At 36.1% G+C, this 16,633-nt stretch overlaps 2 protein-coding genes across 4 annotated transcripts in view; both read left to right on the top strand.

Annotated features, from left to right (window-relative positions):
* Positions 1 to 163: 163 nt before the first annotated feature.
* LOC142241195 (uncharacterized) lies at positions 164 to 7,352 on the top strand. 3 transcript variants are annotated; one of them, XM_075312940.1, is made up of 6 exons: positions 164 to 242; positions 2,520 to 3,970; positions 5,937 to 6,069; positions 6,132 to 6,274; positions 6,326 to 6,673; positions 6,728 to 7,352. In XM_075312940.1, the coding sequence occupies exons 2-6, from the start codon at positions 2,578 to 2,580 to the stop codon at positions 7,261 to 7,263; spliced, it is 2,553 nt and encodes an 850-aa protein (XP_075169055.1). In that variant the 5' UTR covers positions 164 to 242; positions 2,520 to 2,577; the 3' UTR covers positions 7,264 to 7,352. The 3 variants fall into 3 exon arrangements, with proteins under 3 accessions (XP_075169055.1, XP_075169053.1, XP_075169054.1); XM_075312938.1 differs by lacking the exons at positions 5,937 to 6,069; positions 6,132 to 6,274; positions 6,326 to 6,673; positions 6,728 to 7,352 and adding exons at positions 4,185 to 4,320; positions 4,386 to 4,528; positions 4,591 to 4,935; positions 5,003 to 5,775; XM_075312939.1 differs by lacking the exons at positions 164 to 242; positions 5,937 to 6,069; positions 6,132 to 6,274; positions 6,326 to 6,673; positions 6,728 to 7,352 and adding exons at positions 2,319 to 2,442; positions 4,185 to 4,320; positions 4,386 to 4,528; positions 4,591 to 4,935; positions 5,003 to 5,775.
* A 3,407-nt stretch (positions 7,353 to 10,759) lies between these two features.
* chn (zinc finger transcriptional factor charlatan) overlaps positions 10,760 to 16,633 on the top strand; it is a 31,192-nt gene continuing 25,318 nt past the window's right edge. Inside the window, exon 1 of the mRNA XM_075309234.1 lies at positions 10,760 to 11,243. The gene's annotated coding sequence lies outside the window, so the exon portion shown is untranslated. The remainder of the gene's footprint in view (positions 11,244 to 16,633) is intronic.

Raw genomic sequence — 16,633 nt, 5'->3', positions numbered from 1 at the left:
TATTGGATTTTATAAACAGCAAAGGCATTTCTAGAGTGGCAATATGATTTGTGTTTCATGAGTTCACTTGTTGTTGCCTCCTTATCTAATCTTATCTTTAGAAATGCGCTCACCCCCTCTTTAGTGGAGAGATTACAACGGAGCATAGTGTTTTGGAGAATATGAGAAAGCATACAGTTAGGTGAGACTATCGTGGCCTATATCGCCTTTAGTACGACTTTTGAAACAGGTGGCGATAGAAGGTAATTCTGCAACATAAGGAAAAAGAATTAAAATTCGGTGAAATAATACATTAGTTGAGTAAAACATAAACCAGAAAAAGATACAAAATATGAAACTATTCGCTAAATATCCGAAATATAAAAGTGTTTTGTGCAATAATCAAATGATCTTGGGAAAATTACAAAAAGTGAAGAAATCATACACTGGTTAACATTTTTAGAAAATAACTTTGTTTTATATTGCCAATATAACTATGCTACCAGTTCCCTTTCCACTAAAAGCAAAAGGAATTTAGTAAATATTTTGTGTTATCGCAGATTTTTTTGTCGTTAATGCTGCTCCAATTGATAACATATCAGTCGGTCGGTATTAAAATCGCATTTAATATTTACTGCGGTTAGTCATACCTAGTGGTCGGTGATGAAAAATAGACACAAGTGAAACCAAGGTTCTTTACCCATCTAACATATTCCTCATTCATTCACCTTCTCCTGGTTACAACATAGATATGAGAGTATGTGTGTGTGTGTGCGTGTGTGATAAGATTGTTTTGGTGTGAGTGTTCGGTGGTATCTATGGGTGGATCAAAATGCTCTACTGGTGCTTTTAGAACATAAAATGGCATAATAAAAAAATGTATCTTACAAAAATAACGAATTGAACACCATTCGCAGGAAATGAATCATAAAATTTGCACCAGTAGTTGTACAATGGAATAAAATCAATTATTAGCAATTATTGGATATAATATGAAGATATTTAGGGTATGTTTTGATCAGTACAGGTATGTAAGCAAATTCTTTCATTTTTCACCAATACTTCCACAGCATAGGAAGTCCGATATACAACTTGGTTTGCTTCCAGATGTTGTTTAGATGTGAATGTAAGACTCTTTGGGAAGTGCTTCCAAAATGCATCTCACAATTGAAAATTTGTATGAAAATTTGTCATGGAATATGTCAGACATTAGCTTCCAAAAGAACGAATATGCAAAATCGGGTTTCTGACAGCTATCAAGAAAGCAATTTAGAAAATCTCAAGAAGTCTTCATAAAATTAGTTAAATTTTAGAAAATATCATATCATCAAATCTTTTCTAATTAAAAAATTGATTGAAGCTGAAGACATAATCAATTAAAAAATAAACTGATACAATTCACTTTTAATCAAAATTAAAAATAATAGCAGTTAAGAAAATTATAGACAACCCTAGGCGAAATGCATCTACCCCAGGACCGGTAAATGACTAGTTACTGATGTGCTTGACCTCATTCCTAAGGACCCGTCCTGGGACAAATTTCTAAGACCAACCCATAGACAGGTCCTAATGAACAACTTTGGGAAAAACTCTTAGGAGGCTTTTTTATTTTGTGCATCCGAATCGCACCAAAAAGGAACAACTTTGGGAATTTATCGAACAATAGATAATTCCGATAATTGTGGTTTCGTTAATATGTACTCGTACATCCAATATGATTTTAATGTCCAGAGAGTATAGAAGACAATAAATGAAACTTTAAAATTGCGACAAACTGGAGTACTGATCTGGTCTATAACTATTCCTGTGATAGGTCCGTCAGTGGCAATCTTCACCAAAATAAATTATAAAAAATTTTTCATAATATTCATTGGTTTACTAAATTTGGATCAAATCCTTGAAAAATCATAGGCACTTTAATTGAATCGAACAAAACAGTAATCGGAAAAAGGAGACGAAGTTCAGCAAAATAATTGGTTGTGTCAATTAAACAATTTATTCAGCTTTGCAATCAAAATCTATTAAATTTTTAAATTAAATCAATTAAAAATTATCATTAAAAATGTATTTACGTTTAAAAACTAATTGAATAAATTAATTTCGTAATTAAATCAGAAACAAAATGTTCTGTGAAATTACACCAATACCTTGGGCAGTATTTGGACAATGATATCACTTCGTTGTAAATCAAATAATCATGGATGTGGGTGATATCATTTACCAAAGAACAAACCTAATGTCTTATCGATATTTTTGGGCTGATAACTGAATACACTTGTGTCCAAATGCTGACTAAGTCAGCCGGAAAAATGGTATACCAAGCAGACATGCCATCGATACATGACGTTGAAAAATTATTTGTTTAACATTTACACATATTGTATTAACCCTGAACTAATTAAGTCGTTATTGCAACATATTTAGGGATTCGAAGAATTACAAGGTGTTTGATTGATCTATAAAGTAATGGTCAAGAGCAAACCAATGTCACATCGATTTTAAATAATTGTCAAATATGATTTTCTTCCATCTCTTTACAGGTTTCCAACAGGTTAAAGTTACAAGACTTTTAGAAAATTTCCGACGGATAAGCGTAAAATGCTTAGGTCTATACGACAATTAGCCAACGTTAGTTTGGCAACTGTAGCTTTAGTGTATCTATGTTGCTGCATAGGTCCTACAAAAGCCCAGGAGAATGCCCAGTTACAAATTCCTCCATCTCTGGTGGAATGTTACAATACCAGTTTCTTTATGAATCGCGACAATCGCTTACCCTACAATTTGGAGACACTGATCACATTAATTGAGAAAGTTGAAAATTCCTATGGATTTGATCAGGATATTACACAGTTGTCCATAGCCTTGTTACATCGATTCCGACAGGATGGCATACAGAGAGCGCAAGGAGTTGTGGCAACGGCAGGAGTTCTTCCCTACAGTCCTACAGGATTTCAATTTCCCAAGTTTCGTATTTTACTGTCTCGTTTGATACCCGGAAATGCTATGCGTTTCCCCAACAGCACTCTAACCATGGAGGAGAGATGTTCCTTGCACTTCATGCTCTCTAGTTCATTTAACACTGACGTCAGAGGAGACGAGAACCAAGTCTGCAATAATCTCTCGCAATACAGAGCTCAGCGTTTGCCCCGAGCCTCACCCCAGCAGAGACGTAACAATTTCGTAGGTGATGTTGAGATTTTGGATGATATGCAATTAAAGTCGGGCAGGAAAACTGCCCCTGGATCCCAGAAGCAAGTCCAATATGACTACTGGGATGATATTGGAAATGGTTATACAGGCAGCGACTCGAACACCATTAGTCAATGTCCTGTTGAAAATGGAGTTATCCGTACGCAATGGGGTAATGTAGCTGCTGGTAATTTGATTGCTGGCATAGCTGCAGGTCTGCAACCACAAACTGTCCAATTGAGATCATTACTTGCATTAGCTTCGCGGCGTCCTGGTTATCAACAGAATATGCCACAAGTAGCCACTGTCAGTGTAGATAATCGATATGCTGCTACATTAGCAGGTGATTTAGCGGAAGTGGCATTGGTCCAAGTCCCAGTCTCTGGTACAGGGCAAGCAACAGTGGGTGCAAGTGGTGCTTGGAATAGCACCGTGATGCCCAAATGGTATTTCCTTAGTCAAAGGCAAAATATGGAAATGACTGATGCCGAAATTCGCGGTGGTTTGGATGGTCTCATCATTGCCTTGAACATTGGCACCTGGCGGCAGCAGGTATCCAACTTAAAGTTATCCCAACTCTTAAGGATGTACTACTCACTGGATGGAGTTCTTAATTCGGGTATAATGGCCTGCAGTCGTGCATATTACTTCCAACAAAATATTCAACCTACCACGCTAAATGTACAAGCCTCAGCCTTTGCTCAGGTATTGGATAGGGAGATGCAATTGCGTGTTACATTATCTCCTGATGCTATAGCCAATTTTGCTGCTTCTGCTGCCAGTGCCTTGGGTGCATATATACGTAAGTAGCATATATCAGATTATCTATCAATGGTTTGATTAAATACTCTCGGAAAGAGTTTGTGAAAATGTACAACTAAAACTAGATATAGTTTTCAAAGCCATTACTCCCTATTTAGGAATGGCATAGGATCCAAACATGGCATAGACCGGAATTATTTTAATCTTTGTTTAGAATATTTCCCATTTTCTCAAGGGCTAATTTTCTATTTTAGCGAATATGAATGATCTCTCGTGTACCGTTAGTGGTGCCCTGCCTCAGGATGTATCTTTATCCATTACTCCCATGACAAACATCTATGTCTTCCTGGATACATCGTGGCCCTACTACCAAATCGTTGATTACGTCAAGTAAGTTGCGATCTCTCCAGCCATTGGCTCTGCATATCTCTTATCTGTTTTCTTGGTCCTTTCAGTTATGTCTTGGAAAACCTAAACATCAATCCCTATGCAAGTTCCGTAACTCTCTTGGCTGCCCAGGATGGCTCTGTTATTGTCAATACCACCAATTACATATCCGATGTATTTGAGGCATGGAATGTCACCACCCATGCAACATGTAAGTTAAGGACATATGAGTTACATGTGCCAAGTTAATGCCCTCTCTCCTCTCTTTCTCAGTTGTCCAGGGCTTCAATTTACCCAATGTCTTGAAGACGGTTCAAAATCTCACCTACAACTACATGAATGTTCAGCAGACTAATATTTCAGTGGGTGGTCTTTCCCAGGTTGTCTTACTTATGCCCTACATGACTACGATCAGTGCCACCGACTCAAGTTATGCTACTACCCAGTTGCAGTATATCGGTGAGCAAATGCCTGACTTGCGTTTCATTTACTATGCTGGTGGTACGGTTAGTCGATTCTCATCGTTTGTACAAGATCCTACACAGGATCTGTTCCCCTTGAGTGTAGGAACAAATGCTGCTACTGCAGGTGGTCCCGTAGTTATGCGAATCAAAAAAAGTAAGTGGTAGAATTTATTTCCCCAAAACACGAGTAAACTTTGACCCAATTATTTTTTTTTTAACAGTTCCGCGTCAGATTATTAATCCACGTTGTGGAGCTGCTTGGTACAGTTCAACATCGGGCACTGACCAGATGGCTCAATATGTACGTCCGGGTGTAATAAATTTCTATCGCATGTCACCCAACTATTTCTATGGCGCCGCCAATGGACGTTATCTGAATATACAATCCCAATCTTCTTCAGTGCAATACACAATATGTACTTCCCGCTCCATAGTGTTACCGCAACAGAACTCATCAACATCGAGTAGCGATCAAACCTGTGGTCAACTCCAAGGCAATACATTCTCGTATGACTTATCGGCAGCTTGCAGTGGCTACTGGACAATCCACCAGTGTCCTCCGCTCTATGTATCTGTTCAAGCACCAGCCAGTAGTACAACACAGACCACTCCATGTACCGATGCTGCCTGCCAGACGCCCGATCAAACACGTTATATAGTGTCCGTAGTGAATTTAGGTTGCTACAGCGGAGTTGCTGGTCTAGCGGCCAGTTTTGTCACTGTCCTCTTGGCCTACTTGCTCCGTCAATTATTTTAGCTGAGTAGTTGGCACATAACGAGTAGCTGGCTAGACTTTAGCTAGGTTTACGATTATTTTTACTAAGATTCACTATCACAAATCACACCACCCACCCCTCCACATCACAGAACAAATCCTTTTTTTTCCTTTTTTGTACTTTTTGCAATCGTTTGCCAGTGTCTATGTTAAACATATTTGTATAGCTTAGTTTATGATCTAAGTATAAAATATTAAAACTTAATACCTATTTCTAAATTTGAGAGTTGTTTCTTTGCAATAAAACCAAACCTAACCTAAATCACATATTAAACAGGCTCTTTGCCTTTGGAAGGGCCGACAGAGGTATTTCTTCAAACCATTGAGTTATTATTCTTAATTGCAATTAGTATTCAATTATTTCGTCTTGCCTTCAAAAGCTTTCATCAGCAATTACAGCTCCAGCGAAAATTCAGAGCCCATGGATATTTCGAATAACTCAACAATAATGACTGATATATTCATTTTCCTGGATACCTCATGGGAATACTACCGTGTGGTGGACTATCTTAAGTAAATAAAAACATGGTGTATATACGTGCATAACTTTTCACTTACCTCTCTTACGTATACAGCTATGTGGTGAATCGCTTGAATATACATCCCCATGGAAGCTCTGTTACTCTATTATCGGCTCGAGATGGTAGCATCATGGTCAATAGGACTTTTTCCATTACAGATTTCTATGCCAAATGGAATGCATCCACACATTCATGCCGTAAGTCTCTCGCATAGTGCTGTTGGACTTGCTTTTATGATTTACTTTTAGATCGCAATGGCTTTAGTTTACCCATAATATTAAGCAAATCTCGAGATCTGGCCGAAGATATTCTTAATGCTGACCATGAGAGTGGATCTCTGGGAGGGAGGTCCCTAATTTCTCTCATTGTACCCAGCCCTATAGCATTTGTTCACGAGTATGATTTTTACTATTGTGAAAATTATATCCAGGGTTTGAACTCTACAATACCCGATTTGAAAATAATATTCTATGCTGGCGGAGCTGTAATAAGATTCATGGAATATGTATCCAATCCAAGAGAAGACTTGTATTTACTCGATTCAGACCGCAGTGTAGAGCAGAGTGCTGTTCCTGTAATAAAGAGGATACAAAGAAGTTTGATGAATATCCAAATGACTATGCTCCAATATTAAGATATTTCCATTTTAGTACAAAGACGTCTAACAAATCCCCGTTGTAACACTCTATGGATATCGGAAAGCCAAGGTTCTAATAATTTAATTCAACATCTAGATCTGGGAAAGATTAACTTTTATCGAATGTCTGCAAACTTTTTCTATAATGAAGGTAGCATGCGTTACATGAAAGTAAAACCCATAAGTTCAATAGCTTTTATTATTTGCACATCGAGAAAAATAGCCTTGCCCTATAGAAATCCTATGTCCCCTTTTACAGAAGGCCAAGATTGCAAGCAAATTACATCCAATGATTTTAGTTATGATCTTACAGAAATGTGCATGGACTATGATAACCTACTCGAATGTCCACCTTTATATATTTCTGTACAATCACAGGGATTTGCTGAAATCTCTCAAGTGTCATGTTCTAATGAGGCCTGCCCTACACCCATTAGTGCCCAATATTCGATCTTGGTGAATAATTTAGATTGTAGCAGTAGTGGATATATGTACTTTGGTAATGCCTTCTTAATTATAGGTATTATGTTGTTAGCTTTAATTAATTGAGAATTTATTGAAAAGTCGATCGAATAATGAACAATACAGTACAGCCAGAATAAAATAAAAATGAAGTAAAAAAAATAGCTTCCTTACAAGATATTTTTCTAATTTTACAATGTACATGTGTGTTATTTTGTGCGAACATTCCAGTGTTGCATAAATATGGTATGTAATGTTATAGAGGTATATAAATTTATGAATTATAACTTAACGTTAGTGTATAGACTTAAGACTTTGCAGCTGAATCTATATAACCGAGTCTATTAGTCTGTACTCGGTTCAAAATCATAAGGTTGGTGGCTTTACTGCATACCAAAAAAAGATTCTGCAGTCTAGCCGACAACCAAACTTAAAAAAACTAATAACACTTTGAAAGGCATGGTTACTGTTTGAAAATCGTTGAACAAGTTTTCGAAAAGGAAATGGTTGTTGACTCAAATATCTAATTGACAACGGAAAACACACTTATGGTTATCGAATTTATCGATGCAGGGGTGGAAACTTATACGGTGTTCTCACCAAGCATGTTTTGGGGTTTTAAAGGTTTTCCCTGTATAAATATCTTAAAACGAGTCGTTTCCCCCATATAAAAAAATCAAGTCCAAAACACAAGTTTTCCTCAAAAACACATCAATTTTAGAATGTGGAGCCACCTAATTTGGAATAACATACAAATATAAATATTCAAATAAGTTTGAAATAAGTTTCAATAAAGGCTTTGAAGAACATGCACATGTGAAAATAACTTAAAAATGTTTTCCCTGTGCACTCGCGGTAATTATTTGAACATACGATACATATATGTGGATTTCGAGTAAATGTGAATTTCTAGTTTCCATGGTAACTGTCAAACAAAAAAATCTCAACTCGGTGTGAACGGTGAAATGTTTTGGAGAATCAAATGAGGAAAACGAGTCAGTGGGAACATAGTATTAATAAATTCAAACTTGTTAGGATTGTGTCTTGGCTATTTAGGCATATGAATAGTACCTTTCGAACTGTAAAGGCACAATTATGTGCAAAAATAAATACATTCTGCTTGCCACAATAATTGGTGCTATCGAAGTTATCGATAGTTGTACCCATGACAGGGAATGAAGTCGGCTAATTTTTTTCAACGGCAATATCATAAAGGTTTATATTTGGCGGCTTCAGTTTAACGGTTGAACTGAAGCTTCTACACGGAAAAGTTTTCTTTTGTCAGGACAACTAACTTTTATGACATACTTTAGGCTCTTATTTTAACTCAATTTCCTATGGATTGTGTCTTCGATAACCACACCTGGGTGTTGTATTTGGCAGCAATTAAAGTCGTTTAAGCTAATGCATAATATCAACGACAGAGGACTCTTTCTTCGTGGTCTCGGGTTTTCACGCCGTCAAAAAAACTTCAATGTTCGGAAAGAAACGCCGGTACAATAAAAGCGCTCCAATCACACAACTTACACCGCTGACGACAATCATCGGCCAAAAGGTGTCGATTATCTTCAGTGATATGGTGAGGGGGACGATGGAACGCTTTTGAAGTAGGATAATATAATTTGAACTGAAATAACCGTAGCGGAAGACGTTTTATAAAATATTAAAATATTAAATTTAAATTAATCAAACCATGGACAAAACGAGGAATTGGAGGTGCTCCAGAATTGCAGCATAGTTTAACCAATACGAAGTTAATAAAACGAATTAATATAAGACAAATTAAAAAATAGATTCAGTGGTTCATAGTATGAAATTTAATATATAAAAGTGTAAAATATTTGTTTAAATGATTATTTAAATGTTGTTTTGTTATTGTTGCTTTTCCATTATTGTTTTAATTGCAACTTAAAACCAGAAATATGAAGTTTATTTAAAGAATATCAAAAATTTTATATTTTTTGTCATAAAATATTGTAAACCATTTAAAAAGAATCGGCTACAAAAAAATTTGAAATCGAATAAAACATAGTTGTGCGACATTGTATGATAAAAAAAAACTATGCCTATATTTATTAATACCCATTCTAACAGTGTTGCCAACTCCCCAAGGCCAAAAAGCACCAAAAATATATTATAAATTCTAACATACCACCTTCCAACACAAAATCGAAAATTAAATGCTCTACTAAAAAAAAAAAAAAAAAAAAAAAAAAAAAAAAAAAAAAAACTTCCGAAGATGTACCTATTATAGAACTTTTGTGAATTGAATTTTAAGAAGTTAAGGTGGGTATTAAGATCGAGTTTAGCTGCTAAAATAGTCATTTTTTAACAATTACAATTTCTTTAATAATTCATTTTAAGGAATACAAACTTTGTGAAAATTTGCTTTTGGTTATTCCACATCAAGTTATAATAAAATTTGCAGCAAATATTCATAATTTTATGCCTTTTTTACTGATATAGTTTTCACTTTAGCGGCAAAACTCGAACTTAGTACTCACCATTATGAACCGCTATTCAAGTATACACTTTGATCAGTTTTAATGCTTTCGTCCAATTCATTTTGATCAGTGATGTTTTTCAACTTTCAAAATATTAATATATGGAAGGAGTCTTATTTCAGTTGTGCGTGCATTTGTGAATTTAATACAAACGTTTTTAATGACATCTTTACCAAATTCGAAAATTCGACACTCATCGCTCGACTTTCCTACAGAATACCCTAAATAACAATATTAATTAAAAAATAATCAATACCAACTTCATAACAATCAAATTCTATATTTGGCAATAAATAAATAAATAAATTTTTGTATCAATTAAACTTAATACTGTTCAAACTAAAAAAAGCACCAAAAGCACTAAATGAAAATGCCAGAAAGCACCAAGTTGGTGCTTTTTTTGAAAAGGCACCAAAAAGGCAATTTGGTGCTTTTTAGAAATCAAAAAGCACTAAATTTGGTGCTAAAAGCACCAAATTGGCAACACTGCATTCTAATATGTCGATTCAGTCGTTTTTAACGGTAAATTCCATATATGATTCTTGGAAATTTGATAAATCTTTTTTTAATGATACCCTTCAATTTTCAAATATGTCAATATTAAGAAATTAGGATAATTTCATTTGCAATGTTCAATATAGGGTCATGAATGCATTGAGAATACCTGTATAATACACAAACACCTTAAATCATCCGTTATACGTGTTCTTTGCGTATGTATTTTTCAATTGAATTACAAATCGATTAGAGCATTTTTTAGTGGGGAGAGAGAACAAAAAGAATCGCTCTCAAGTCAACAACAATTCATTATAGAAATGACATTTGATTTGGCTCCACCATATACCCCCCACCCACACATACAGAGAGAGAGAGTGGGGTTGTTTTGTTTGATTTGGCTGGCTGGCTGGCCGAACGACGAAAAATACACTCTCGTCGAGGAGTTTGAGTAATGTTTTTGTTATGACGCCAGCGCACAGAGCAAAATATTTACAAACAAATAAACACATTTTTGAAACACTTGCGACAAGGATACAACAATTTATATATTTTTAACGTTACGCAGAATTTATTAGTGAATTGGCAATTGGAATAGACGGACGGGCATACACGAAGAGCCTGCGATAGTAGCAGTAATAGCAAAAACAACAACAACATCATCAATAACTACATTTAAATGCAAGTCGGTGATTTTTCCCATTTTGTTGTTGGAATTTTCCCAGAATCTTTGCCTAGGAGGGTAGGAAAGCAAAACGCGTCGCGGGAAGTGAAAATTCAAATCAAGATGTGAAACTAGAAACAAGTGTAGACTAACTGGCTGACTGAAATAAAAAAGAGTGTAACAGAATTGCATTTCTAAAATTCAATTGAATTTTTATGTTAAGCCCAAGTGTCCAAAAAGGAAATCAGTCGCTTTATACAATAGAAAGGATTCAAACTACATATGCAAAAAAAAACAATAAGCTTCTGTATATATCCAAGTTGAAGTGAAAAGTGTAACATTTTCTATCAAGAGCTTAGAATTATATAGAAAAAAAAAAAACATCAAAAATGTATTTAAAAAAGGTGAGTCAAATAGTTTTACTGGGTGGGGAAATGCATTTCGTAGTTTCTTTTTTTATTCGGGGAAGAAGGACATTTATTTGTTAATTTCTGGATACTTCAAAAAATTTTATTGATTTTTCACAATAGTTTTTCTATACTCTGTATCATAAATGAAAAACATCCGCTCACTTTGAGATTTGCACAAGAAGTGATATTGTGTTTATTTCGTTTATATGACATTTGGTACTTAACTTTAGTAGGGTTGCCAAATATAATAATTAATCATTATATCATTTTCCCCCCCTTAAAAGAGTTTGATATATACATAATTTTTTGTTAAATATATATATATATGATGTGTACTTATACATGAAAATTCATTTCCCTTTCATATAAAATATCTGTGCATATATATGGTAGTTTATGATATGAAAAATAGATAATTTTTGTTTTAAATTAATAATCCAAAAATCGTGCTGGTACTTTTCGTTGTCTTTCAGAGCGTCTAAGAGCATTATTAGGAGTTGAAAGTTGAGTTGCTTCTGAGACAGTCTTAGATGGGTCTTCATTTAAGTTTGCTGGTGGTAGGGATTCTTGTAACACAGCTCGTGGAATTCCTAGATGTTGTTGCTTACTTGAAATGATTATTTCTTGTTGACTTACAAAAGATTTCCTTTCCGATTCGCTTCTAATAGTGTTCTTATTAACGCCTACTTTCCGTATTTGGTCCACGTGTCGCTTCCATACTCTTCCATCGTCCAATTTAATGTTATAATGGAGCTTCCCAAGCCTCTCCTTCACCTCTCCAAATTTCCATTTGCTAAGAGACAGATAGTCTCGCACTGAAACTCTATCACCAACTGAAAAATATTTGACATTTGTATTTGGGTTATATATCTGGGCACCATTTTTTGGTAACAATAAATCAAGTCGGGATTTAATCTGTCTACCAAACATCAACATCGCTGGTGATTTTCCAGTAACAGGATGGATAGCTCGCCGGTAAGAAAATAATATTTTTGCCAATTCTTTGCTCATTGAGCTTGGGCTGCACTTCGATGCTAATAATTTGTTTTTAAACGTTTGTACATACCGTTCGGCTTGGCCATTAGTTGCTGGATGGTAGGGTGCGCCTAGCTTGTGCTCGATACCATTCTCTTTGAGAAACCTCTTAAAATCATTGGATACAAATTGCGTTCCATGGTCGCTCACAAATATATTCGGAATACCAAATTGGGCAAATATTTCCCGACATTTTTGGATTGTTGTCTCCGTTGTTATATTGGGAACAATATGAATTTCTGGCCATTTTGTAAATGAATCTATAAGTATGAACAAGTATTTTCCCATGAAAGGTCCTGCATAGTCTGCATGAACACGCTCGAATGGCTTGCTCGGCCTGGCCCAACAATGCGTTTCAACCTTTTTTGGATCCGGGCGTACTAATTGACACGATTCGCATTTAGCCACTAAATTCTCAATGTCGTTGTCCATTTGGTTCCACCATACATAGGCTCTTGCTAAACTTTTCATACGTGATATACCGAAATGTGCTGTATGTAATTCATCTAAGACACGTTCTCTCAACTTTTTTGGTATGTACACCCTAATGCCGCGTAAAATGCAGCCATTATTCAAAGAAAATTCCGTTTGAGTGATTCCAAAACGGTCTTTACTATTACACTCGCGACCATACTGCAAGCAATTTAACAAAGTTTTTACCTCTGAATCCATCTTTGTTGCATACCTTAGTTCCTCAGCTGTAACAGGTAAATTATCAATAATCTCTTCTTCCACAACATGGACTTCATCAATGAACTCGTCGCTTTCAGGTGTTGGCAAACGTGACATAGCATCTGCATTTGAATTTTCTTTTGACCTCTTGCATTGGATATCATAATTGAACTGCTCTAAAAATATGGCATAATGTTGCATTCTTGTTGCTGAATATACTGGTAGTCCTTTCTTTGGTGAGAAAATTTGCGATATGGCTCTATTGTCTGTAATTAGAGTAAATTTCTTACCAAATAAATAATTATAAAATTTGCGGACACCAAAAATTATAGCGTACGCCTCTCTATCTATTTGGGAATACTTTTGCTGTGTTCTACTAAGGGTCTGTGACGCGAATTGTATGGGTTTTTCAGAACCATCTTCGCAAATGTGACTAAGTACTGCGCCCACACCTGTAGGGCTAGCGTCGACAGCTAATGTTATTGGTAACCTTGGGTCGTAATGGGTTAGAACCGTATCGGACTGCATTTGCCTTTTAATTTCATTAACCGCTGCTTCACACTCTTTATCAAAACAAAATTGTACCTCATTTTGCAATAGCCGGTTTAATGGATATGCAATATCGGCGAGGTTTTTTACGAATCTACCGTAGTAATTAATAAGGCCTAGAAAAGCACGAACTTCGTCTTTGTTCGATGGCATTTTCATTTGTTGTATTGCTTGTATTTTACTTTCCATGCGCTTAATGCCCGATTTATTTATCACATACCCACAGTAAACAATTTCGTTTTGCAAGAATTCCGACTTATCAATATTTATTCGCATGTTGTACTTACAGAATCTTTTTAAAACTTCTTCTAGTCTGTACAGGTGGGTTTGGTCGTCTGGAGCCGTAATCTTGATATCGTCTAAGAAAACTGAAACGCCAGGAATGTCGCTCAGAATTTGTTCCATTAACCTTTGAAATTTTGCAGGTGCACTGGCTATGCCATACATCATCCGAGTCGGTTGGTATAGACCTTTATGTGTGTTTAATGTTAACAAATGTCTGTCCTTTGGATGAATTTCCAGTTGTAAGTACGCCTTCGTCAAATCAATTTTAGAAAATTTTTTCCCTCCAGCCATCTTGCTGAAAAGTTCCTCAATCGTAGGAAGAGGATACTCATCTACTACTAAAGCCGGGTTAAGGGTTACTTTGTAGTCGCCGCATATTCTTACCGCCCCATTCTTTTTTGGCACAATAACCACAGGGGTAGCCCATTCGCTTTTCTCGACTTTTTCAAATAAGCCATCAGCAACATGCTCATCCAATTGTTTTTCAACAGCTTCCATCAGTGGAAATGGTACCCTTCTAGCCTTCACAAATTTTGGTGTTACGTCTGGCTTCAAATATAAACGGGCTTGAAGTTCTTTTATTTTGCCAACTGATTTTGAAACCACTACAGGATACTTTTCAAGCAATTTTTTAATTTTTGATTCGTTCTCGGTTTGTATTGAATTAACAACTTCTCTACCCTCATCGCCTTTAATTATTTCGTCCAAATTTAGCTTTATTTGACGCAACCAATCTCGACCCATCAATGGCTTCCGATCCGACTTGACGATGTACAACTTCAATTTCTTGTTATGACATTGAGCTATGTTCACTCGAATGAAACCTACACATTTTAGTTTCGTGCCACAATAGCTTGTTAGTTGTATATCTGATGGTTCGACTGTAATTTTTGAGAAATAATTCTTTGCGTCGTTTAAATTCATTATGGAAACAGGAGCACCCGTGTCCATCTCGAAATCAATCAAGTGATTATTGACCTTTAAAGGCACCACAATTTTCTTACGTAATTTTGTTGGGCTCTGTATTTCTGCAATGTGCAGAATTTCTTCTACTGTTTTCTCTTCTTCACTGTCGTTTATCATATTCACTTTATTTTTGCCTTTATAGCATACCTTCTTAATGTGCCCTTTCTTTTTGCACAAATGACATACGGCGTCTTTAAATTTGCATTGATCGGCCATGTGTCTGTTGTCCCCACAGCGAAAACAGGTTTTTGCTTCATAACGACTTACTCTTTTCTTATACCTTCCTTCTTTAGTCGACTTGACCGCCATTTTGTTCACGCTCATCTTCTCCACCTTACACTGCAATTCATTTCCACCCGTCTCTGCCATCTCGCTCGCCATCACCATATCCATTGCTTCAGCAAAAGTCAGCCCTTTTTTCTCCAACAGCCTGCTCTGAACCTTTTTATCCAACAAACCAAACACCAATTGATTCCTCAAGGCCTTCTCCAGATGATCACCAAAATTGCAATTCGCTGCCAACCTCTGCAATTCCATCACAAAATCCGACACCTTTTCACCCTCTTTCTGCTTCCTCATATTGAATCGGAAATTTTCCAATAACTCATTTGGCTTTGGGTCAAAATGATCTTGTAACACTTTTACTATGGCTTCAAATGATTTACTCTCCGGCAACGTAGGAGTTAATTTGTCACACAGTATATTATACGTTTCGGGGCCAATGAAGTGCAACAACAACATTTGATGCTTGGAAGAATCACATCCATAAAGTGATAGTGCTGTTTGAAACCGCTTCACCCATCTTGACCATGATGTTCTTTTATTATCAAATGGCTCGAAATTAAAAAAGGATACAACAGCACTTCCATTCTCGTTCACCATGGTTTCAAAAACAAAATATATATATTACGACTTTCTTGTGAATAACTAACGGTAAAAACAAAATCCACTTTTTCTCTACACTTGTGGTGTTCTCTTCTTTACTCGTCGCCAAATTATCATAAATGAAAAACATCCGCTCACTTTGAGATTTGCACAAGAAGTGATATTGTGTTTATTTCGTTTATATGACATTTGGTACTTAACTTTAGTAGGGTTGCCAAATATAATAATTAATCATTATATCACTCTGGCTTGAGAGTGAGTAATACTCCCCCTCTTTTCCCCTTTATTAGCATTGTTGTTGCTTGGAAGTGCAACTTTTTGCAATAAAATCGCCCCATCTGCCAGTCTTGGGTATACACAACGGTCATATTTGCTCCACACCCACCCACTTTTTGGATGTACAAACATTTTCAATTTTTTAGGAGCAGGCGCTTTGAGCCACCTACTCGCCTACATATCTGCCCCCCAAACTATGCATTCGTCCCTCACACTCTAAATGTCTAAGAGCTGTCTGTGGAAATTCCATTTGATTTCAATAAGAGTTCCTACAAAATCATCCATTCATTCGAAGTATATGATGTTAAGGGTGGGTGGTTGACTGCCTATATGGATGGTTATGGAAGGATTTGTTTTTTGTTGCTGCCGCTGTCGTTCACAAATTAAAGCATACATTTATTTTTGTGTGTCTATAACAATTTACGTAGAAACACAAAACAAAGCAGTCAAGCAAACGTAACAATTCCTATGCACTAAAAATCCTGTGTATTTCAAGTGTGGGCTATGATGAATTGTGTGGCCTCATACTAAATCTCTCCCCTCTCGGTCTCTCGTAGGAAAACATGTAAGTCCTTTCCCCGAAAGTCAACTATCTCTCTATCCTTTTGTCAATGCTATTCTCTTTGGCACTGTGCTCTCTCTCTCATTCCTCGAACTCTCGCTCTTTAGTTATATGAAATTGTCCTCCCACCTCGGCATGTTTACACTCTGTTGCA

Source organism: Haematobia irritans, chromosome 5 (genome assembly GCF_050003625.1).
Source record: "Haematobia irritans isolate KBUSLIRL chromosome 5, ASM5000362v1, whole genome shotgun sequence".
In the NCBI taxonomy this organism is placed as follows: domain Eukaryota; kingdom Metazoa; phylum Arthropoda; class Insecta; order Diptera; family Muscidae; genus Haematobia; species Haematobia irritans.
The sequence above is the reverse complement of the archived record's forward strand: the minus strand, read 5'-3'. Positions and strand labels throughout refer to the sequence as shown.